We start from the raw sequence: 23,252 nt of genomic DNA, 5'->3' as shown, positions 1-23,252 counted from the left end.
CGTAGATGCTGCACTACGAGAGCTGGAATCACGTATGACACAATGGTTCCAGCCTGCGCTTCTCAGTTTATCCAGGGCAGAGCGGACAGGATGCCGAGTTTTCGAAGAGCTAGCGTCCTGTGTGATAAAGAGTGCGACAAATTCAAACTGTATCTAAAGGCTCTTGGGTCTGCTCACAATGCTGTTAGCTAGAAGTATCTACAGAGAACCAAAATAGATCACAGAGCAAGCTAAGAATTAATACATATTTATAAGCCAGCCAGGGCGTTGTAATGAATCCGTAGACGTAGCGTACAGAGTCCCGAAAGAGAGCTAAGCCGAAATTCTTTTTTACCATACAAGATAAGCGATAACAGCTGTGATAATCCTATTCTTCCCTTTCTCTTTTTTCAAAATGGTACGAAACAGATGACACAAAATCAAATAGAAATTCGTGGATCCTCACATTTAAATTCGATGACAAAGTTCATTGTCTCTCAAACTTCTCCTGGAACCCGCATTCCACTGCTACGATTCTTGAACCATATTTGGAACAGTCTAGCAACTACAATCGACATTGGTGCTTTTCCAACTACTGGTAGTTCGTCGAGGCTCACTACTCTCGTTGAGTTTCATAAGAGAACTTGCTGTAACAGCCCTATTGTCGCCGCTCTAATGTGCCTGGTCTTTGCGTCCGGACTAGCTGAGAGTTTAAAACTCAAAACAAATAGGTGTATACAACTGAGTCCGGGGCAGTAGAAGAATCAGCTGAGATCCGAGCAGCCGAGCTATTTAACGTTAGAATCTTCGAGTGGGATAGAATTGGACTGATAAGTATGCCAGCTCAACACCAATGAGTACGTTTTGACTACTGCCTATGCGTTGAAGAAAGACAATTGGAGGTGCGTAGTAGGTCAATCATCTTTTAAAAGAAGAAAAAGTCCATTGATATCATCATTAAAAACCTAGGTCTCGTCGCCTTGATGTTTAGCACTCAGTAGTCTGCTCATGCCAATCAGCATGGGCATTCAACGACAGGATATGGTGAAATAGGAATATAGGTATCGCTTTATAGAATGAACCACATCAATATATCCCTATATTCCATAAATATTTCATGTCTGAGGCTTCCAAGTAATGGAACTCGTGCCATCTATTGTTTAAATAAGCTAATGATTAACTCTTACTTTGAGGTTCGGCTTTTATTATTACCCACGCTGTTACGTTGAAAGCGTAGTGGATTGGCACTGATGCTCCAATAATATTGTGTATAAGAAGTTATAAGAAGCTTGTACATTTTCATATGCATAAATCCTTCCCTTTAATGTATTCTGTTTCACAATATAGATAACATTCAACAGAACAGATACTGTTATCCGGCCCACCCAAGACGTCCGTAGCTAGGACAAGCTTTTCAGGAAATGAATTCGGTGCTAATTTGACAGTAAAGTTCGACTATATCGTCTTGTGAAGGCCGTGCAAGTCTGGTAATAGGTTGTGTAAAGCCATGAACTTGGAATCATCTCCGGGCATCTGTATGCGTTGCATTGCTCGCAAGACGATCGCTAGGTACCCATGGTGAGACAATGGACGAGTTGCGCAGACTGGTGACATCTTCCGTGATGGCTCCGACGAATTCGTAACCGTGGTAAGTGCTGACGGTGAAATTGGTCTCGAAGCCTGACTTTGCGGTTGAGCCTGCTAAAACAAATAATGGATGCTTACTATAGTTGTTTCCGACGTAAAAGTTCTAAGACTTTACTTCCGTGGCATAGTTCTAGCTCAGTAGAGTTTAGTAGTATTTTAAACGATCCTTTACCTTCCGAGAGCAAATGCATCCCATCCCCGTACTTTTCCAAGACTTGTGCTTCCATAGTCCGGTGACCAAGAGCAGGACTAAGCCCAAAAAATGCTCCTGTTTGATAGAATCACCATAATCACGTCAGTGATCAAACAATGACATTATCGTATTTGTCTGATTTTCCTGTCAGGTTCATAAGCCATGATTGCCATAAAATCCATTAAAATGGCCAGTTCGTCGAATACTCACAGTTACCCAGCGATCATGATGCGCACCCGATATAATGAGATCACAAGCTGTAACGTTAGAGTCAGGACCATCACTTAATGTCTAAATGATCCTAAAGTTGACCCCCAACACCTTGGACATAGCAATAGTGTGGCGATCAGAGACTAGATAGCCCACATTCGCATTTTCGGCCACACTGTTTATGTGGAGTAATCATGTATAGGCGCTTGGCCGTTCTCTATTTGAACGTGTCTGACTGCCCCGTAAGCCTTACATGATTTGAAGAGCGCTATTCAAAGAATTCAAGTCCACTCTGAATATCGATCTCAGAAAACTCACTTTTGTCGATTTCAGTCATACCTTCTAGTATTGACGCGCTGAGCCTTATTCTCTATCATATATGGAGGATTACAGCCCTTATATAACTAACAGCGGTTCGATACCGGATAAGCTCTGACACCACCACTCCACGAGTCAACCACACCGGTGACTCATACTGATGCTTTGGACTAACATCCTGACAAGTCATCTTGGCGACGTTAGGTCAGACTTGAAATTGCATGTGAATATCATCCTGGAGCCCCAGATCATGTTTTATGCATCTTAGGCTCCAAGGCGGGTACTGCCAAATGTATTTGTCTGCGTATAAGAGATGGGAAATGGGACTTTTGAAACGATATGTACCAACCTATAAGTAGTTATAGTTCGCATTTAACCGCATACATGATACAATGAATGTCGAGTATGCAATAAAGTGGATCTCTCCTCAACGAATTAGATCGGACTTTTCGGCAATTACATTCACCCCAATCTCCGTAAAACTCCTATGATAGGCAGAAGTGGTGCATACTACAGACTTCTGTAATTAATCTCCGGTCATGAACTAGAAACGAGGTGCCGAGTGTTACATCCTCAGCTCCGATTCAAGCAATCATCCAGAAAAGTTGGTGCACGCGGCAGGTTCAGTAACCTCCAGCGTCTTCTCACACAAGTTCTCTAGATTTCCACTTATATTTACCTGAATCAGAATTTTGTAATACACAGTGCCAAAAGACTATACGAATAAGGGGTAGCATCAATATCACGACAGATAACACCGTTGACTTATAGTTCAAAGACCGCCTCTTCGGATACAAACCAGTAGTCTAAATGAACGTACTAAAAGAATGACTCATGGTAAGATTATAAATGAAAGAATACATAGTTTTTCCCTTACTCGCAAGACCGATAGCCTCTTCCCATGGCAGTCATGCTTGACTCACCTCGCTATCTCTTGGGGCCACTGAGATATACTACAGCTTTGCAAGAGGGACCTAGACACCTTTTCGATGGCGTTTCTAGTTTATCTGCTGAAAGTTGCATCTATCTTCTTGGATCTAGGAGACCTTCAAAGGATTCGACTTCAAAAAATTCGACTTGTGGCACTATATCTGGTGGGTTTCGTGTGATATCACTCCAAGTCCTATTTCAAATTACGCCACACTCATTTTGAGAGATCTTGGATTTAGCTACGGTCTGGAATACCTATTGTATTCTGTCACATGTATTAAGCTGACATTTGGGACTAATAAATTTCCCGTTTATAACGAGCCTCCTTGTCATTTCGTCCGCTGTGCTGCATATCCTGACACTCCTTGGCCGAACCTGGCTCAGCGAACGCTTCAAAGAGCGCATGTTCTTCGATATGGCTCAAAATCTATGAATCCTACCTTGTGTCTTTGCTTTGAGGTTCTGACCAGAAACTATGCAAAATGCGCGGGGAAAGTTTACACTGTTTGCCATCCTCTTAAGCATTCCTTACTATCGCGTCACCATCGTGGTTGGATGTCGAAGAATTCCAACGAGTTAGAAACGAGCAGTATATCTGTTACAATCTATATTGCTAGGTCTAATATCAATAATCCTGCTTATGCGCATGACAATATTTTATACGCTTTCATTAATGGTACAAATTGGGGGAATCTATGGGAACAATATCTACGTGTAGTCTGCTAGTCCAATCTACCGTAGAAGTAATACTACTTTAGTTCTGATCAATTTCCCTATCTCGCTCTCTTTGTTGCACCTAAGATTTACTGTATCCTATGCAACCGACACCGTGATCAAGTTTAGGCAATCATGAGCCATGATGTAAGGCCACATTTGAATGCCACAGCCGTGCCTAAACTGGTATTTGGGACTGACAGGTTTATGAACGCCACGAGTATGTGTACTTCACAAAAGTGAGTGGCAATTAGTGCTTGGACTTTGGGTCTCCGTAATAGCTATCTAGTTTTAATGATATTGAGGAATGGTGGACGCCGAGCATAATTATGAAGGGAGAACTCAATGCCGAATATCTAGATGTAGTTTAATTTAAATTGATACCATGACTTATCGTAGCCCGAGTCGGACTATTTTTGTTACCATCTGTTATTGAGATGATTGTAGAATGGCTTTTCCATTCAATTCTTTCCGTACAGGGTGGTCGACAAATAGATCTATATTCAGCGCTCTCGTACGAAAGGAAGAAGGGATTCTTCCTATCGTACGCGGTCTACAGATAGGGGTTTGGCCTATACGGCTGCAAGCTGCCGACAGCCACGGTGTGACTGTGGTGACTTGCCGCCAGTACGCCGGTAACTAGCTAGACTATATGGTCGTACGAGACCGCGGATAACCATATGCCAACAATGATGTTATTATTCTCTCTTCTCCACAGCTGCCCGAAACTCGAGCTGAACTCAGTTGGGTTCCTCTTATCCACAACCTTCCCATTGTCCATGAAAACGACAGAGTGAAATCCCATGACCACTTCCAACCGATGGCTGATCATGAAAACAGTGTACGTTTCGAATTCTGTGTTGATAATATTTGCATCATTTGTTCTGTGTCCCGGTCGACACTCGTGTTGAACTGGTTCAGAAGCAGGATGCCGCCGTCGCCGGTTGCATCCTTTTCCCCGAAGGTGGCCCGTCTAGCCCGCGTCTTACTTCTTCGCCTGACGATTGCACTTGCAAGGCTGAAAAGTTGCTTCTGACCCTGGGAGAAGGCATGGCCCCCGCAAGGCCCCCAAAAGACCCCCGCGCTGACTCAATCACGGTACTTTTGCTGCAAAAAGGCTCTGAATCGAGGAGTCTAAGTAGGAGAAGCACGACAGAAGACTTCCCACGGTAAGAAGCACGAGTTAATAAATCGAGAATGTCGTATGAGAGAAAGTGGTGAAGAAGACTTAACGGACCTTCCTTTGCGACCGCGAATTGCAACCTTTTCACCGGAAGAAAGAGACAAACTTAGATCCTCCAAGGCGAGTCGCCGAGATGCCGGACCGGGAGTCGTACATCAGACAAGCCAGTGTTGAGATTGAAATAGCGCACGCCTACGTAGAAGGCGTTTGAGTGCTCTGGCGTAGTGGAACTGATTTATTCTGACCAGAATTTGAGCGAAATCGTGGTTAAATTGAAAAAAGAAGCCTCATCCTGCTCCAAAAACGATGAACACAATCAATAACCAACGATTCATGCGGGAGAAGTAATGACGGTGGACTGATATATCACCAGTCATTCTCTTTTTTCTCGTCACCAAGTTTCACTGGGAGTGATCCAGTCGCTTTGGGGGTAAGTCGTTTAGGAATGTAAGACGACTCTGAAGCTCCCTTGTCTTTTTCTAAATGAATGTCTTTATCTAGTTCAACTCGGAGGTTCGGCATGTACCCATCTTCAGACATCAACTCAGAAAAGTCTCCTGATCTTAAATGGTTCCGTCAGTTTGGAGTGCAATAATATGATCAGCTGCCCTCAATCGCTTGACAGCATGAGTACAGAGCAATACTGTGGCCATCCGGCGGCGAAGCAAGCCTTCAGAAGAAAGGAAAAAGCGCGGCGGATTACAAAATCGGCCGTGTCTGCATCTAGGCCACTCAGAATATCTTCAAATACCAAGAAATTTGAATTGAGATATAAGACTCTGGCTAGCGCGACTCATTACTTTTGACCGCCGCTTAGAGCGATTCATTACTGCTAATTTTGGTCTCATCGGCAAATGGTAAGGATGCTAGATCAGGTCCCAAAATTGTCGCATCAAGAACTTGGTCGTATCGATTCTGATCAAAACTTGAAAATTCCACTATATTTTCTCGTATTGTTGAGTTCCATAAGTATGAGGTCTGGTCAAAAAACCCAATTCGTTCACTGCTAGTGCTGATAAAAATCCACCCGGATAGCATAAGAGTTTCTCCAAGCAATGCTTTACATAGTGTCGATTGACCAGAAGCCACTGGCCCAATCACCACTGTGAGCTACGCCATAGGGATCTGAAGGTCGATGCGTGATAAGCTAGCCTTGCCAATCTCCCATCCGAACCCGCCATCGGAGATTGTCGTCGCTAGGCCAGTTGTATGTGCACTGTTGCTGTTGTCGGAGGGATTGTTCTCCGATACATCTCCAAAGGGATCCAACGACAAAACCCTGAAATCCACTCGCGACTCAGTATACAAAAAGTTCTGGATCCGTTCTAAGCACATGGATGAAGTGATGATTGCGAGCATCATCTGCAGCGGCATGCTCAAGGGTGCCTCCAGGAACAATATGCATGAAATGACAGTGAAAATTGCAGTAATATCCAGCCTACGAGACGCAAAGATGAACGTTACCATGGGTAAGATACACAGTAACAAATTTACGATAATGGCAGCAGATATGATGACGGACCGAGATTTAGAGGCGGTCTTGAGCTTGTTAACCCGCATACTTTAAAAAGATCTTCCACGGTCGTTGCGAGTCCTGAGATTTTCAGGTCCTTCGTTTGTCGGATGACGTTCGATGTTAAACCCACTCGAGCCTAAATCTTTTCCAGCCAAGCCTTCTATCGAGGTATGGTGAGTTTGAATAGAAAGCTGGACGAAATAACACTACATAATACAACCAGGGCGCAACGGCGGCTGGACCCAGCTCTCGGAAAAGGAGGCAGCAAACCAATCCCAATTGTACTATGTTGGCCCAGACTTCGTGCAGATTTATGTCTCCGAAAATGACGCGTTTGATGTCGGCACTCATCAAAGTTAGGGCACCCGAGTGAGTGGTAGCTGACAGCTTTTCCTCCACAGCCTTTCCTAAAACCGCCCCTGGCCAGCGCACCACAAATCATGTATACGTTCTTGTAAATACCAATAGAGCCCGCCAGAGAATGCTAAACCAACATATACTAGAATGGTTGCAGCGATGAGACCATACCCAATGTTTCTCGAAGAAACATCTTGGACATCTTGCAGGTAGTCTAGCAACAAGCTGACAAGGAACGGCTGACACAATTGAAATGCAGTCATACCTATCCGTGGACTAACTGGAAGCAGAAGCGGTATTGGCATAGACCTTCCAAGAGCTATCGCAAGCCCATATTTCTGTCTCAGCCTTGACATGTGTGTAGCGTGGCGCCATAAGCTTGCTTGCAGTGGCTCCGAAACCATTCGCAGGTCAAGCGGGTACAGGTTGTCCAATGTCAATGTCTTCCGATAGGCTGTAAGAAACAGTCGATTTAGCCACAGGACTGCACCAAGGTTAAACAAGCGGCGGGTCTCCTCGGGGCTGTGTTGCTTTACGTCCCAGCGAACCCATCTTGATTTCTTTTTGTGATTCGAGAAGTGTTGCGATGAGATTTACCGCTAATGCAGCGGTGAATGCTTCCGTTAATTCCCTTTCGATGCGCGTAGTAGATGCGAGCCATAATGTTCGTGTCTGGGCCGCACCCAGAAGGACGGAAATAGAAAGGTATGTGGTAAGCAAAATTGATGGTGTGGGTGACCGTGAATGCTCCAAATACGAGAGGGTAGCTGCACAAAGACAGACGCAACACAAGACAAGGCGGTAGAGGCCACAAAAAGGACTTAAATCTCCCGATTCCTATGCCCACAAGAGCAAGTAGAAATAATTGCAGCGCAAAATGCACGCCTATAACTACCTGAGGTGCCAGAATTAGCTATGATATTACTGGAGAAATAGTAGTGTGGATGACCTACAATTTTGAATCACCGTAAAAATTGGCCACGGACAACTTCCTGCCGGCGAATGGGATACGTGACGCGTAAGATGGAAACAGCGATGAAAATGGAGGCTGGAAGGATTGAAAAAACACCTGCTCAAATTTCATGGTGAGATCAAAATCTTGTCTACATCCACGGACCGCGGGACCAAAAGACTGATTGTTGACTCACTACAAGAAATCCATTTTGAAGCTGCCAAATTACTGGAAGGCTTTATGGTGTACAACATAAATGTTCTCACTAGTATGTGTTGAGCAGCCCATAATCAAGGCTGAAGACTATTTCGTACGGTATTCTGTAAGGGCCATTTTGGAATGCGGGTTAGGGGGCTTCTCCGGTACGTGCCGCAGATGAGTCAAAATGGGTCAGTCAAGGATGACCACGTATCCGCTAACTAAAAGCCCGCAAGCTGACGTCGTCATCATACCTAGACATGATGTCACAGGAAATTACAACCCTTCTGTTGTCTCAGGTTTTCAATCGTGCTGTACGGACCCGTAAGACGCCGTCTGCTCACTGATGCAAGAGTGTTGAAGATTATGGGGTTGCCAAACATACCCATGGCCGTGCATGACTGTGTAAATATCAACCTATTCGCATTGAACAGACATCAGATCATATCGACGTGCATCTCTTCAACCACAACCCCTTCTCATTACTATTTTTGCCACTAGCCCTACCCTCACATCTCAATTCAAGGCCAAAGTCCGCTAACCTAGGGTAGCATATACAAGTCTGTTCACTCCATATATTCATATTTGCGCGATCAATATCAATCATGAAAATATATGTTACGATGATAACTAAAAAAAGACTCAGAATTAATCAACCTCCTTCCCGACCCCTGGCACGAACTCCCTCAAACAATTTAGCTATCGTGAGCGCTTAGCACCCTTTGTGCTTACCAACATGTATCAGAACGACGGGACCAGCAGTGATCGACTGGCAGTGGAAACTGGTGTTCCCATGACGAATAAAAGAAAAACTTCCTGTCCCGGTGCAGCTTCTAATGAAATTGATTTTCGGGTTTGTCTCATGCGTGTGGAAATTTCGATCATGGAACTCACTAATTGAGCTAAGCAAATAGTATATTATCATTACGTTGAAATACGTTGCCCGTGATAAGGAAAAGTTGCCGCTGAACCAGCTTATCGATAAATTGTTGAAGGATTAGAGCGGTTGAAAGCTGTGTTAGATCTCATCTAACAGCCTGATATCTCTTTGGAGAAACACGGCAAACCATTTGATGACGTCAAAATTTTCACATATTCTACTCTTTTATTCATCTGATCATCTTTCAAACACTCCAGGCGCTGCAAGGGTTAACCAACAGATTACCCGCGTCTTCAACTGGAACAGACTTTCTTGTCACAATCCATCCAGGGCTTGCAGGTATCGATGATTTGAGTCTTCCAATCCACAAAAGTGTTTTCTTGTTTCATATCGCGAGTCGCAGGAATAGTAGGACTTGGAGAAACGCAGCTAGCATATCCCGTGTCACAGCCGGATGTGTATGTCATCAAACGGCGTTTATTTAAGCGACTGCTGGTTCGACGAGTATGATTTGTACAACGTTGACTACGTCGTGTGTAGATATATTTTTAACATTCGCATATTTAGGGAAACTCGGTTCCCGTAACCACATCATCGCAATTCATCGTTGCACTCTTCATAAACGTTTAATCCTAATTGCAACCAACGTGTTCTATCTAATTAACTTGTTCGAAAAGCTTTTGAAAATTCAATGATAATTCATATACGCTCTTTTGAACGTGTAAATTCGCGTTTGTTCAAGCGTGATAAATACCACAACACCCACCGATCTTTCTTATTAGAATTTCTTATTAGAAACGGCCCCCAGTTGTGGTAGGTCAAGATCATTTGCTCCTGTTTCATTTCATTGCATTGTATCCTCATATAAAATCTCATTGGGTTTGTGATTCATGGACGTTTCACAAATTCCAGATGTGGGTAACCTACTTGTTATAGTAAGGTTAGACAATCTAGAGCGCAGTGAGGCATTGGCGATGAACCACTGGCGGTGGGTTACGCACAATGTGCTGCTCATATAGCAACCTGCTACACTACGCGTGAACTAACGAAGAGCATCCGGCAGTCAGTCTGCATGACAGCAAGAACATACTTTTCGCCGCCCATGGTGCTGCAGCCAAGATTCTTCCTCCACGGCTAGACCCCTCACTGGTGGGCTTCCTTACGCCCGCAATATTTCCTGCTGCTTATGACCTCGATTACCATTTGGTAGCTTCTTTATTATTCTTACGAGCGGCCAACATAGCATGTATTTAACAAAACATGGCAGGGAGATTTGAATTACGTATATATGAACCAGAGTAGAACCTATGCAGAACGGCACGACGATCATCGGTATAAGACAATCGGTCTTTCTACTTAAACTTATTTTAACTTGTCAACCCACTCGTTCGTGGAAGACGTGCTCCACCCAATACATTCACGCTGATCTCGCGTTCCTCTAGACTAATATGTTTGCCCAGGACGCTATTTTAAGTCGGCTCATTCTTTAGTGGTTTACCTAACCTGTCTGGTCCCGTGGATGTCAACTGTTAAGGGGTTCTGTAGGATGCACGCCAAAGTCGTTATAGTGTTGTGCGATATAAATGGACGGAAGTCAGATATTAGGGTAAATTACTTGATTAACTCAGTACATGTGTCTCTAAGCTTTATATAAGGAGTGCAGATGAGCCAAGAATGTTCAAGGATGAAGCGATATCCCATACATCCCCTTCAATTGTGTCCCTGGAATTCCAAACCGCTTCCATGATACGTAGAGCGTTGAGGACCGTGCCAAATTCGCCCAACTCACCCATGTTTGCGACAATACGACGGAAGTGATGTTCTTGACTTGGTAATGCCAGACACCCTGCCACACAAGTTGGCCAAGAAAGACTCCGTAATTGTGCAGGAGAGTCGATGGTCTGCATTTGGCTCAGGACCTTGGCGACGTTGGCTTGGATATCAGTAGAATTATTTTGCCATCCCGAGAGGCTGACAGAGAGGTAAATCTTTGCTGCGTAAGCCCAAACGCGAGTGACGTTTGCGATAGAGGTGTGATCAATGGCCCTGTCATGCCGACTATAGTAGCCCTCCAGCCGGCTAGCGCCCGTCTTGTTTGCCTGGGAACGGGGTGGGCTAATATCCAATCTCATGAGGCCCTCCTCGAGAGCTTGCGAGATAGGTCCTGCGAGGTTAACAAGGTTGACAACCGAAAAGTTTCCGCTAATTTTGGCGTCACGCTTCCATGCAGAAAGAGCTGAAATGTTCCCAATGGCCACGAGTACCCAGTTTTGGCAACCTACGACAGCTTCCAACCGTATAGGGCATTTTCGTTCGCTAGAAACGGATAAAAGGCTATGGTGATAACCTTGCAAGGCAGGTGGGTTTCCAAGGGAAGTGCTTGCAACAACATCAACGAAAAGTAGGAGTGACACGAAAAACACCAAAGCCGATTGATCTGCCGTATATGGAAGCGGCTTCTGGTGTGGCGTTACCATCGGAAATGGCAAGGGTAATGCACTCAAAAGAACAGCAAGACTGGGCTCCATATGATCGATACCGTGGCTCTTGAATATTTCGTCAAAGAGGGCCAAGGCCGGAGTCAAATGGATTGTCCAGTCCACGTTCCTCCGGACAGTGACTTCCACGATAAGAAGTTGTGCGATTGCTTCCATAATGCGGGTTCTATCCAATAGTGGGCACTGTGGACCTTGACGGCTAATGATAGAAACATCATTCTGGATTGATGTAACGGCCATATCCATTTGTTCGACTAGCCGATCCCAAACCAAAGCCTTACAGTCATCGTGCGTCTCTTGCTCATCATTTTGGGGGACAAGTGAGAAGAAGTAGGCGCTAAGGCTGGCAGCTACGTGGAAAGAGACTTCGCTCTGACATAAAAGACCGAGTAACCACTGTCGGCCCGTCTCACTCAACGATGGTCGATAGAAGGGGAAAAGAAATGGGAAGACGTAATCCAGGTAGATCATAACGGATCCGAGTTGCACCTGGACGGGAATAGCCAACCCAGTTGACCAAGAGGAGCCTGGTGAGGTGCCGGTCGGCAGGGTGACCGGGCTGGATCTCAAAGAGGCGGTCGTAGATGGGGCTTGAGAGTCATCAGAGCGACCAGTAGATAACTGGAAATTTGTCCGTCCTACCGAGCTAGTCGAGAGAGTCAACGGGGTTGAATTTAGGGGTGGGACACATTCTAGGACCGGGGCGCTCGTGCTATCAGGAGCACGTAAATCCGAAGTGTGAGACACAAAGTCTCTTTCAGTGGCCATGACCATGCCTTGGTCCTCGTGGGTAAGGAGACGTCTCTCTCTCCGGAGAAAGGCGTTCTGCTTGATTCTCTCCTTGATCGTCTTGGACATGTGCGTTTGCCCGGCAGCTCCGTCCATCCAGGGAGGTTTCACCTCACCCGAATGGCAAGTGATCTCAAGATTCTGACAACTTCCACAAACGGGGCGAACTGAGTCACAGCGCTTGCGACGAAGACGGCACGTCCAACAGCCTCCACCCTGTTTCCTGCCAGGTCCCATATTGACGTCGCTCTAGCGCCTGGCATTGGTGTGCGCGCGCGGGAAATCGTGAAGAGTTTAGGTGGAAGCTGGAGTTAATATTGTCTATCACCGACGCCAGAAGTGGGGTTGAGCATGGTCTCGGTGGATTAATAATTCGGGCTTGGCAACGATGATCTGCAGCAGGGGTCTATTTCTGTACGACCGCACTCCCTTCATAAATACCGCGCGGCATCCCAATTCGGTAGTGGGCGCGGGAAATAGAAGACAACAATGTCCATGTAAATGTATTGCAACTGTCTCTCCATTGGTATAAAAATAAGGTAAACCTGCAACTCTTAGATCTCCAAGCATGAACAGAAAGCTCAACATTCATCATTCGAATTCCAGTCTCCTTTGTCTGGTCAAACACCACCAAAATCGCCAGCATGAAGAAAACCGTTCTCATCACTGGCTGCTCAGAGGGTGGCATGGGCGCCGCCCTCGCAGTGGCCTTTCAGGAAGCCGGCCTATACGTCTACGCCACAGCTAGAGATCCATCGAAGATGGCAAGCCTCGGACGTGCTGGTATCGAGACCTTCACACTAGATGTTCTGTCCGCCGAATCAATTGCCGCTTGCGTGACCAAGGTACCCAGTCTCGACATTCTGGTCAACAATGCTGGTGCTAGTTATAGCATGCCTGTTTCGGATCTCTCCATCAACCACGCCAAGAAGTTATTTGATATTAACGTGTGGGCCCACCTCGTTGTCACCCAGGCATTCCTCCCATTATTGCTCAAGTCCAAGGGCATGATCGTCAATCAGACCTCCGTTGTGGGAGCAGCCGCCATACCATTTCAGTCTGCCTATAATGCATCCAAAGCCGCTATGTCCATGTTTTCCGACTGTCAACGCCTGGAGCTCGAGCCTTTCGGTGTCAAAGTTATTGACCTCAAGACCGGAGCTGTGGCTTCCAACCTGATCAGGAACCAAAAGGCTCTGACTCCTCTGTCTCTACCAAAAGCCTCCATCTACCAGCCAGCAAGAGAGGCTGTGGAGTCCGCCATGCGCAATGACAAGATGGCCGATGTAGGCACACCGGCGAACCAATGGGCAAAGGAAGTCGTGGGAGATCTGTTGAAGAAGAGCCCCCCGCTCGTCATCTGGAGAGGGGCAAACGCGCGACTAGGACGGATTGGAACCATCATGCCTCATGGAATGATGGATTCAACGATAAAGAAGATGACTGGGCTTGATGTAGTTGAACAGAAGGTGCAAAATTAGTGCTCGCATTCCATACTAGAGAGCCCTAGCCTATATAGTAAATCGAGGTGGCATAGGAATCATTCGGTTTATCACAAAAGAAATTAACTTTGTACTTGAACATGCTCCCGTTATTTATTATCAGTCAAGAGTACGTTGTCCATAGCATCTTAAAGATATGAAAGAAGGGTCAATTCTTGCAAGACGACTCATTGGCGGCACGTGTTCCCAGGATACACGCGCTACTACAGACCACTAACTTTTATAGGACCTTGAAACTAATTATAAGGAATTAAAGTAACGAGTCAAGATCTTGCATAATAGAAGCATAAGTGGTAAAATCGACTACCGTGCACGACGGGAAGGCCGTCCAAGCATTGAAGATTTATGGATCTAAGTTGAAACTGTCCATTCTTTCAATAATATGGCAGGGCTGAAGGGCAAACCACGCGGAAAATCAATTGGTTGGTTGACACTACTCACGTCATATTCGCGACTGTTGATTGGCCGTTAGCTTAGACGCTGCGCAAAAAGTTGCCTTGGTTTCCCCCATCTTAACAATCACCTTGAAAGCTACGAAGAATACTCGGAGCTGATTGGCCAATTCGATCGCAGCCTACCAGTACGACCCTTTATGGATTTTTTTGCTGATAAATTGAGGTGTTGACTTGAAACATTATCTTTTCATCCAGTCGCTGCATAGGGGTCTACGAGAAAAACCTATAAGTATCACACGCCAAAACCGTTTTATTCTAGAGATACGCCCAACTCGTAACCACATTCGATACCACCCAACAATACGATCCAATACGATCCAACAATCCTCGATCAAAACCGAACCACGATCCTGCCGACACCAACACTTTATCAATTCGTTCTCACTCAGCGGAACTTTACAGCATTCATTGTGCATAGCGCGATGGAGATATCTAGTCCGACCCATCTTCCAAACCAACAATGTTCTGCTGAGCTGCCGACAGAGCCGATCGTCCAGCCCATGTCTCTTAGGGTGACTCCGGATTTGAAGGATGATGTGGTAGGGACGGATCCAAAGCCATCGTCGGGCCGAACCATCACTGGCCTCCCGTGGGTCCTTATATGCGTCTCGCTTTACATATCCATTTTCATCTACGGACTCGACACCTCTATCGCCGCTGACGTCCAGGGAGCCGTTGTCGAAGTCTTTGGTCACGTGGAACAACTGGCATGGATCGGGGCCGGTTTCCCCCTCGGATCCGTAGCCGTGGTACTTCTCAACGGCGTACTCTATACGAACTTTGACATGAAGTGGGTGTACATCGCTACTCTCGCTATATTCGAAGTCGGCTCGGCCCTGTGTGGTGCGGCACCCAACATGAGCGCGTTGATTGTCGGCCGTGCCATCGCCGGCGCTGGCGGCAATGGCGTCTTCCAGGGCAGCCTCAACATGTTTTCCAGTCTAACATCGCCAGAGGAGCGGGGTCTCTACATTACCGGGATTGGGTTCTGCTGGGGCATCGGTGCCGTACTGGGCCCCGTTGTCGGTGGTTCCTTCGTCGTCTCAAGCGCCACATGGCGATGGGCTTTCTACATCAACCTCATCATCGGAGCTGCGTTCGCTCCCATCTACGTGTTTTACTTGCCCTCCGTCCACCCAGTAACAGGGGTTTCCGTTGCTGACAGGATCAAGAAGATAGATTCTGTCGGCCTGCTTCTCGGTGCAGGTCTCTGGGTCTCGTTTACCGTGGCATTTACTCTGGCCGGTGGTCAGTGGCCGTGGCAGGATGGCCGCACAATCGCCACCATTGTAGCCTTAGTCCTCATCATGGTCCTTTATGCCGCCCAGCAGGTCTTTTGCGTCTTCACTACAGTGGAGTCGCGGTCCTTCCCGATCCACCTACTAAGATCAAAGTCACAGGTCCTCTTCTGCATTTCCACAGCAGCCAACATCACCTCCGTGTTCGTCGTGGTCTATTTTATACCAATATACTTCCAATTCGTGCACGGCGACACCGCTCTGCAGGCCGCTGTCCGATTACTTCCGTATGTAATTGTCACTGTCTGCTTCAACCTCGGCGCCGGCCACCTACTTTCCAAGGTCAAGTATTACATGCCCTTGTTCGTCATATCCGGTGTGTTCATAACGCTGGGTGCCTCCCTTCTTACGGCGTACCTCGAACCCGCAACTCCCCAGGGTTACATTTATGGCTTCACGATCATCACGGCCGTTGGGTCGGGTCTCTCCATGCAAATCGGCTACGCAGTGTCGACTTTGAAAGCTTCGGACCATATAGGCGATGCTCTGGCAGTCATGAACGTTGCTCAGATCGGAGGGAGCGTTATTGCGCTTGTCATTGCCGGCCAGGTCTTCCAGTCCACTGCTACTAACAACCTCTCAGTCGTTCTGGCCGAGACTGGCTATACACTAGCCGACATCCAGAGCATTGTTTCCGGGGCGCAAAGTCATCTTTTCGAGGAGCTGAGCGTGTCTCTAAGGAACGCAGCCATCATTGCTGTTACCCAGGCAATTCAAAGAGCATTCATCCTGGTTTGCGTCGGTGGCGGAGTTCTTACAATAGCCGGTCTTTTGATGAAGCGGGAAAAGCTGTTTGCTGAGATCGTTCGAATAGGCGTTTAAAGGAGTTGCCCAAGTGATCTGATCGAAGAGGTTTCCATTTGCTGGGTCTGCAGGTTAATAGGGTCATCAGGTTTCTAGATTGACGCCGTAAAGTTGTGATATTTGCTGGACTTAACGGTGTTCGTGTTCACACCAAAAACTTATTTTTCTCTCGTTTGTACAAATATTTGATCGACTAATTAGCAATTGTAAACAGATTCCATAGTTTAACACTAATCTAGGGAACTAGTGCACAAGATTTTAGCTTAGTGTTCATCTGCAAGGTTTTCTGAAAGATTTTTTTATTCAACGACTCATTAAAGCCATATCCATGAAACTCTACTATCCTCTCATGCAAAGCTGGGAGGAACTCGATTGCGGCTCACTACGAGATTGTATAAAATGAGTGGATCGATATCTCCGTCTCGTAAATCTTGCTGCACCCAGGCATCGCGTATCATCCTGCTCGTCAGATATACGCTGCCCAGCGGTCGTCTCCTCAGTGACTCTTCCAGGACTGTGAGCACTGTCTGGCGAGACTCCTCGGTGCGCGCCTCGAGAGCAATGACAAATAGGGGCCAAGGCCGCTCGCAGAATTTGATTCTATCAAGAAGAGTAAATGATTCCTTCACCAGCTCCTGGACGCCTTGTGAATCGTGAGGTGCGCCTCTACCAACACGACAGAGGTAAACGAGTGTAGCGAGGCGATATAGTTCCGCGATGTTGGCTGCGTAGCTAAGCTCGAGTAAAGCTGTTTCCGATACACTTGTGTGGCGCTGTTCTGCATTTCTTGTGCGGATCTCTAATGATCGAATTGTCTCGATGTGAGCCTTGGAAAGATGGCGAGGGTCATCACGATCGAACACGGCGTCGACGGCTTGACAGACAAGATCCAGCAGCTCGAGTGAACAGCCCAAGATTGGCACGACCTAGAGGTTTTGTTATTCATACGAGGGGAAGAGGACGAGGAGAGGAGAATCACTCACAGTTTGCCTCTCTGGTGCAAATATGGCCTTTGATATTACTTTCGTCAGCCCTGCTAGTTGGGTTTGGTCGTCGTCCTTTTTTATCCAGTGCCGTATGCTAAACTTGTACATGGCATCGTGGTAGAAGATCCAATCCAAGATCAAGGCCTCGTCCCCATAATGTGTACCGTGAAGTTGAGTAACCAGGCGGGCAATAGTTTTTGTGCCACAAAAGAAAATAGACCAGCCCAGGGAAGAGGAGTCAAAGTTTAGCGTCTGTCCGGTGTCAGTCAAGCTAGGCATTTCATCTTGTTTGGGCGGATAATGGGACCTCGAAGATACTTAGCAACATGCTCGCTGCCATAGTTTGGATTGCGCGGGAAGGAACAAGGGCTTCAATGGATGACTGCAGCGCACACACTGCGTTTGTCTGGTAAACGAGTGCTTTGTCCTTGTCTAGATGCTGATACGACAGCGCACTTATGGCATGGCGTGTTGCCAAGGTAGGCTTCTCGTCGTCATTTATCGACAGTCTAAGGAGAAGACCGTAGAGGTCGTCGGCATCGTAACTCGAAGAGATCAACCGAGCAACGGGCGTGACACCTGGTTTTGCAAAAACTAAGCCTCAAAATCAATGAACATGCGCTGAAGCGGATATAAAATACCATTTGGCGGAGTAAGGGTGCAGTCCGCTCTCCCCATCGTCATTCGTGGCAGCTGGGAGAGCCACATCATTTCGTACGACTTAGGAGAGTGGTGTAGCCGGCCTGAAGTTTTAGTTAGCGAGACAGAACACCGAGATAGCCATGAAGTAGAGAGACCTACTTAGTTGCTGTGATACCTCGATATCTTCCGACGAAGTGTTGACAAACTCCAAATCGCCTGACTGGACAGGAAATAGACAATGACCCTTTGCACGAGTAAAGCGACGCCTGTCGTTTTCACGGGGCCATGAGAGCTTGATTCCATATCCCAGGCAAGTCTCTTTTCTTTCTCTACACTTCCGACAAGTTGGTCGAGACCGGTCGCAGGCAGTTTTCCGATCTGTCCGGAAGACCGAGGTCAGCTGGTCGAAGTCTGGCACAAACACTATACGTCTTTTCTCACCTCGGCAGTTCCAACACCGTTTCTGAGTCTGCATTCTGCAAGCACGGCGCTTGCCGGGTTTTCCTGTCTACTGTTATCTGATAACTTCCTATGAGACAATCAAAATGCTAAATTACGACAACATATATTAGGTAACAAATAATAACGAGTCCCATTTATACATAGCAAGATTGATTCCCAAATCTCAATGATCAAGAAAAGCGGGGGAAGAAATGCTTACTAATAAGTTGCACTTTGCCGCTACCAAAACACCGCGCCACACCACCAGCCATAACATTATAACTACACTCTTACAACAGAAGGTTTGCTTTATACAAATGGATGATGTAAATGCTTTGGTTTGGACAGAAAGACATGGGGTAGTTGTTACAGGCTAAGACTAATTTGGCGCTCAATTTGGCACAAGGTCTGCCATTTTCTGATCCTAAACCTATAGTCTAGCATTGAACATCTTTATACCGAACCACCATCTGGATGCACTATATAGCGTTAGGGACGTCGCAACTATACTGCAATAAGACTTTTAGGTAGCCAGCAGGCTTACTTTCTTCATAAAATACGCGAGCGCGTCATTACGACGGTAGCAACTATTATAGTCCATATCAAAGATTTCTACCGCCTCTGAGTGCCACGAGTAGAGGTAGTGCCACGAGTAGAGGTAGCGACGGAAGTGCCATTTCATTCTTAAGCATAACAACAGGTAACTTCTTAAAATAGGAAAACCAGTGCTTATATGACTATGTGGCTTTTCTTCTGCTTCTCTTCTATTATCTTTCGAGCTGTGCAACTTGAATTTTACAGGACAACAGAAATGATTAGCCCAAGTATGGCTAAAATTGGCGCTCTAACAACAGGGCAGCTGTCAACGTATCGTTGGCCTCCACGCTTCCAGCCAAAGTCTCGTTTGCTTGGATGCAACTCAGCCTGGACATGTCTGTGACGATCTGCGTACCTTCCGTTGTGTTTTTGTATCCCCAGGTTAACATAATCGGATGTGTGCTTCACAGCCTCTACGTAATCTGTATTGTTGCCTTTCTGATGATAGCTGCCGCTAAAACGAGTGACTTGACTGTTCCTGGTGAGGTTTGCATTTAAAGGCACTTTTATACAAGAGTCAGCAGTGTTCTCATGTTCCGCAAACCAACTTCAAGATCATGAGTCACGTTACTTACCAATAGAAACAATTGAATTAGTACTTAGTTAGTCCTTACAGGCCTTTGGCACAGTAAACCCTGATCCACAGGTTGCGTCCGGGTCGTAATTGGTGGTGAAGGCTTGCTGTAACGCCATGGTGCAATCAGAACCGAACACATTAGAACAGGACCCATTATCATTGTCTCCCTTAGATACGATGTCGGAGGGTAGGTCGTGGAAGACACTCATACAGACTCGCCACGTCGAATTGTCTACTCGGATGCTAGAGCCGTTGTCCGCGCCTTGTGTGATAAGGGACGATGGAGGGTTCAGTCTAATGCTAGTACCGGTAAGGTACTCGTCTGAATCACTATCTGCATCCGTGAGAATATCGGCTGTAACGTTGATTTGAAGTGACCAGCCACTGATGTTTGCGGATGGCCATGACTCAGATATATCCTTCCCACTGATTTCAAAGTTGCCGGTAGCATTAGGTGAATTTAACGCCTGTATCCATTCAGAGCTTGTGATGGAGCCTGGGCCGTGAGTGTTGCCCACAGCGATGAATGCAGCGCTTGTGGTGGCTATAAGTAATAGCAAACTCCGGGAAATCATCTTGCGGTGTTCATGTAGAGCCTAAGTTGGTGGATACATAACCTCAATTGTTTTGAGGAAGTTTTCGACTGATACATTTATAAACATGGTCTTGAGTAAAAGATGCTTAGATTGCCTATCCGATTTTGTCACCGATCCTGTCAATGACATACGCCAAGCACGAATGATAGCTTTCTGCATGGACTATTAGCGATGCCGCCTAACTAGTAACACTCTAATCTACGGATTTGTGCTAGTAGTTTGTTGCAACACGATCTGTCACAGCCGTATTATCCGTGGCGCACTTCCTTCACAAGTCTATACATGTATGCAGATCGACCCCACAGCAGCGTCTAGGTTAGATCACTGCCTAAATGACTGAGATGGTGTAACGCTTCCATCGAGTAAAATTAAGCAGAAAAAACAACATTCGCCCTCTCCAGCCATGACCATTGTGATTGAGCGTTTTAAGAAAAAATTTACCATCTAGGGAAGCACGGATCGCCAAAGCTACCGCAATAGTGGGTATAAAGGGCCGCGTTGTTGCGGCTTCTTACAGCCGCAAAACGAGGCTAAATCGAAATACCCACCCGTAGGATCTCCTCTAGTGTTCAATGTGCCTATAACCCCCTAACCTAGCCTAGCCAGGTGGCTATTGTACTTTCATACCTTCACCCAGTCCTAATTTACTTTCAAGCCTACAGGTCGAATGATGTAGATATGTAGTAAAATAGAGTAGCGGTGGAAAGATATTAGACCTGGTCCGCCTGTGCGCCTCGAGTCGAGCCATTAGTCGTTATGTCCCAGTTAGTCTAGGCCAGACTATTTCGCAGCACATGGCGGATAGCGAAATAGGCGCTCAGCGGTTTTAGGTTCAGCCTTATGGCTCTTCAAGTGACTCGACTTCTTATGTGCTTACTTAGACTTAATGCTCTCGTTAGAATTTCAATTAGGCCTGATGACGACTGACTAAATATGACTGTCGTGCATTGCGAGTAAAATCACATTTTAAGCTGAAGGGTTATTGTAACATGGTCCTAGTTGTATTCATCACGGTTATTGACCCTACTGAGTCGTATTTTGTGTGGCATAGTTCGAGTTTCTGCGAAATTAAATTAGCTAGGTGTAGAGCTACCTGCAGTGTTTGGCACTTCGAGGACGCGAGAAAGTATCCACCAAAGTAGTATCTCCAAATAAATTCTGGACAACGGTTTTGTGTAGCAACACATTAGAGTTGGAATTGTTCCAACATGTGACTATTAGGCGAAAAGTTGAAGCTGTCATAGCATTACGCGATGGACCAGGTTCATATATGGACATACGACATCAATAAAAGCGTTGCGAACGGCTTCCTCCGTGGTCAATTAAGAAATCCTTAAATAAGCACCCCATCCGTCACACGAATGAGAAATCATGTTTCTGTATCCTATCCAGGTTCTGCAAATATGCCAAGCACTCATGGAAACCTTCAATACCTATGACTTCCACCGCAATATGGCGTCCTAGGAGCCTTTGATCGATACTAATATGTTTCCGAAACAAGTCATGTTCACGGCATGTGGTCGCACGATTGTAAATTGCCCTAAGTCAGGCGAGAGCATCCGATGTTGATGTTACACCATCAGCCTTTGAGGACAACCCGCACCAGTTGCAGGCTGTGACTCAGCCTGTCTTCGAAATTCCAACATGTGCCATTAAATTCTGAACAACCCAGGTCAGGATTATGCGATCAAGCATACCATCTTATTGCATCCAAGACTTGGCTGCGGTACCGGGAGTTTGAACTGCTCCTCAAAAACATTCGCGAGGCTTGGGTATGGATACTACTTCAGGGTTGTGCAGCTTCTCGGAGTGGCATCCAACAACCGTACATCAACCCACGCACAACCCTTCTCAGAATCATCAAAGGGCTACGAGCGAAAAAGCGACGCGGTTAGGCGACCACAATGACTGTAAATGTGTCTATAACTTTCGGATGATTTACCTAAGTTCTAGGAATGCCAACACATGATCCTTGTCGCCTATGATCTTGGGGGCCGCGTGGCATAAACTGCTGGCATCATTGTCCTTCAAAACCCTGAACCACACATCTCACCACTTGAAGTATGTACCAGGGCCGTTTGACTTCGGGGAACGTCTTAGCACCTTCCCTATAAGAAGGGGTTGTTTGCCATTCACTTGTGGAAACCGATTGTGATTGGCATGCCCAAACAAGATATCCGCGCGACTTGCTCTTTCACGAAAAAAAATTGAAAATGAAAAAAAAGGAACCAGTGGCGGGGAATGATGTTGGTCAGCCAGATATATATGTATCGGTAGTGGGGCCCACCGACTGATTTGCTTTTGTATCGGTTTCTGCGGGCGAGATTTGTGTCTCTTGATGGAAGCTATAGCCGCCGAAATCAGCAAACATCTAGAACGAAACCCAGGACAGGACTTGACACTTCTCGATCTCGAATGCATGCTGACCGAGATGGAAAGATGGTCCGCGCGAGGCAGGCCGCACAAGGCCATACTGCACCCAAAAGGAAAAAAAACCGAGTAGGCGGATGATGTAGTGGAGTTCGGAGAAGACAACGACGCAGGCATAATCTCACCTGGCGACTCGGATTACTTGTTAGCAATATTGCGAGAAGGTACGTAGACTATATTAAAGTTGTCCAACCGAGCGAGTGCCCCACGTCGAGTTTGGTGCCTATAAACATAAGTTCTTGGGAAAGTCGAGGTTCCACATCGCTCTTCTGGGCACTGTGAGTGCTCCCCTCGTGCAGACGAGGTTCTGTTTGTCCAATACAGGCCTTGGAGTATTAAGCTGACGCATGATTTCCGTCACGTCGAAAATGATCGATTGCGGAATGCCGAGCTCGTAGAGCCGTGTACGGAGATAGCTTGAATCGTAGGCAAGTTGCATAGTATACAAAGTGGTCAGGAACCGTCCTAACCACGCTAAGATTAGACGACTAACTTAGTGGTACTAGTATAGGCTCAATGGGATAGAAGCCGCGGCTACACGAAGACCCCGAACACACAGA

At 46.4% G+C, this 23,252-nt stretch overlaps 7 protein-coding genes across 7 annotated transcripts; 2 read left to right on the top strand and 5 right to left on the bottom strand.

Moving 5' to 3' along the window:
* Positions 1-1,498: 1,498 nt before the first annotated feature.
* Positions 1,499-2,366, bottom strand: BKA67DRAFT_541538 (uncharacterized protein; the record flags this gene model as incomplete). Its single annotated transcript, XM_046100952.1, has 4 exons — positions 1,499-1,729; positions 2,030-2,076; positions 2,283-2,297; positions 2,348-2,366. 4 exons carry the CDS (start codon positions 2,364-2,366, stop codon positions 1,499-1,501), a joined length of 312 nt encoding a protein of 103 aa, XP_045951823.1.
* Positions 2,367-6,284: 3,918 nt separating this feature from the next.
* Positions 6,285-8,332, bottom strand: BKA67DRAFT_595718 (uncharacterized protein; the record flags this gene model as incomplete). Its single annotated transcript, XM_046105198.1, has 6 exons — positions 6,285-6,735; positions 6,908-7,097; positions 7,139-7,286; positions 7,329-7,607; positions 7,645-7,814; positions 8,314-8,332. 6 exons carry the CDS (start codon positions 8,330-8,332, stop codon positions 6,285-6,287), a joined length of 1,257 nt encoding a protein of 418 aa, XP_045951822.1.
* Positions 8,333-10,678: 2,346 nt separating this feature from the next.
* BKA67DRAFT_584762 (fungal-specific transcription factor domain-containing protein) lies at positions 10,679-12,662 on the bottom strand. Its single transcript, XM_046104162.1, has one exon. It carries the CDS (start codon positions 12,599-12,601, stop codon positions 10,724-10,726), a length of 1,878 nt encoding a protein of 625 aa, XP_045951821.1. The 5' UTR covers positions 12,602-12,662; the 3' UTR covers positions 10,679-10,723.
* A 153-nt stretch (positions 12,663-12,815) lies between these two features.
* Positions 12,816-14,023, top strand: BKA67DRAFT_584760 (uncharacterized protein). The gene has a single exon (XM_046104161.1). It carries the CDS (start codon positions 13,009-13,011, stop codon positions 13,843-13,845), a length of 837 nt encoding a protein of 278 aa, XP_045951820.1. The 5' UTR covers positions 12,816-13,008; the 3' UTR covers positions 13,846-14,023.
* Positions 14,024-14,821: 798 nt separating this feature from the next.
* On the top strand, positions 14,822-16,441 carry BKA67DRAFT_527017 (major facilitator superfamily domain-containing protein; the record flags this gene model as incomplete). The annotated part of the gene is made up of 1 exon (XM_046098803.1): positions 14,822-16,441. One exon carries the CDS (start codon positions 14,822-14,824, stop codon positions 16,439-16,441), a length of 1,620 nt encoding a protein of 539 aa, XP_045951819.1.
* Positions 16,442-16,669: 228 nt separating this feature from the next.
* BKA67DRAFT_584755 (fungal-specific transcription factor domain-containing protein) lies at positions 16,670-18,668 on the bottom strand. The gene is made up of 6 exons (XM_046104160.1): positions 18,493-18,668; positions 18,211-18,429; positions 18,051-18,152; positions 17,717-17,988; positions 17,407-17,661; positions 16,670-17,349 (listed from the first exon to the last, which is right to left on the bottom strand). Exons 1-6 carry the CDS (start codon positions 18,524-18,526, stop codon positions 16,771-16,773), a joined length of 1,461 nt encoding a protein of 486 aa, XP_045951818.1. The 5' UTR covers positions 18,527-18,668; the 3' UTR covers positions 16,670-16,770.
* BKA67DRAFT_651136 (uncharacterized protein) lies at positions 18,641-20,241 on the bottom strand (the record flags this gene model as incomplete). Its single annotated transcript, XM_046106061.1, has 4 exons — positions 18,641-18,916; positions 19,037-19,175; positions 19,445-19,592; positions 19,704-20,241. The coding sequence occupies 4 exons, from the start codon at positions 20,239-20,241 to the stop codon at positions 18,884-18,886; spliced, it is 858 nt and encodes a 285-aa protein (XP_045951817.1). The 3' UTR covers positions 18,641-18,883.
* Positions 20,242-23,252: the final 3,011 nt, after the last annotated feature.

This window comes from Truncatella angustata (genome assembly GCF_020726525.1).
Source record: "Truncatella angustata strain MPI-SDFR-AT-0073 chromosome Unknown BKA67scaffold_11, whole genome shotgun sequence".
Taxonomy (NCBI): Eukaryota; Fungi; Ascomycota; class Sordariomycetes; order Amphisphaeriales; family Sporocadaceae; genus Truncatella; species Truncatella angustata.
The sequence above is the reverse complement of the archived record's forward strand: the minus strand, read 5'-3'. Positions and strand labels throughout refer to the sequence as shown.

Excerpts from the sequence above, each read along its gene's own strand:
- BKA67DRAFT_584755 (XM_046104160.1), bottom strand. The coding sequence starts at position 18,526 with ATGCAGACTCAGAAACGGTGTTGGAACTGCCGAG. Across the intron at positions 18,430-18,492 it reads ACGGTGTTGGAACTGCCGAG|ATCGGAAAACTGCCTGCGAC; the intron begins GTGAGAAAAGAC and ends TCTTCCGGACAG. Across the intron at positions 17,989-18,050 it reads CACCCTTACTCCGCCAAATG|GTGTCACGCCCGTTGCTCGG; the intron begins GTATTTTATATC and ends TTGCAAAACCAG.
- BKA67DRAFT_584762 (XM_046104162.1), bottom strand. The coding sequence starts at position 12,601 with ATGGGACCTGGCAGGAAACAGGGTGGAGGCTGTTGGACGTGCCGTCTT.
- BKA67DRAFT_584760 (XM_046104161.1), top strand. The coding sequence starts at position 13,009 with ATGAAGAAAACCGTTCTCATCACTGGCTGCTCAGAGGGTGGCATGGGC.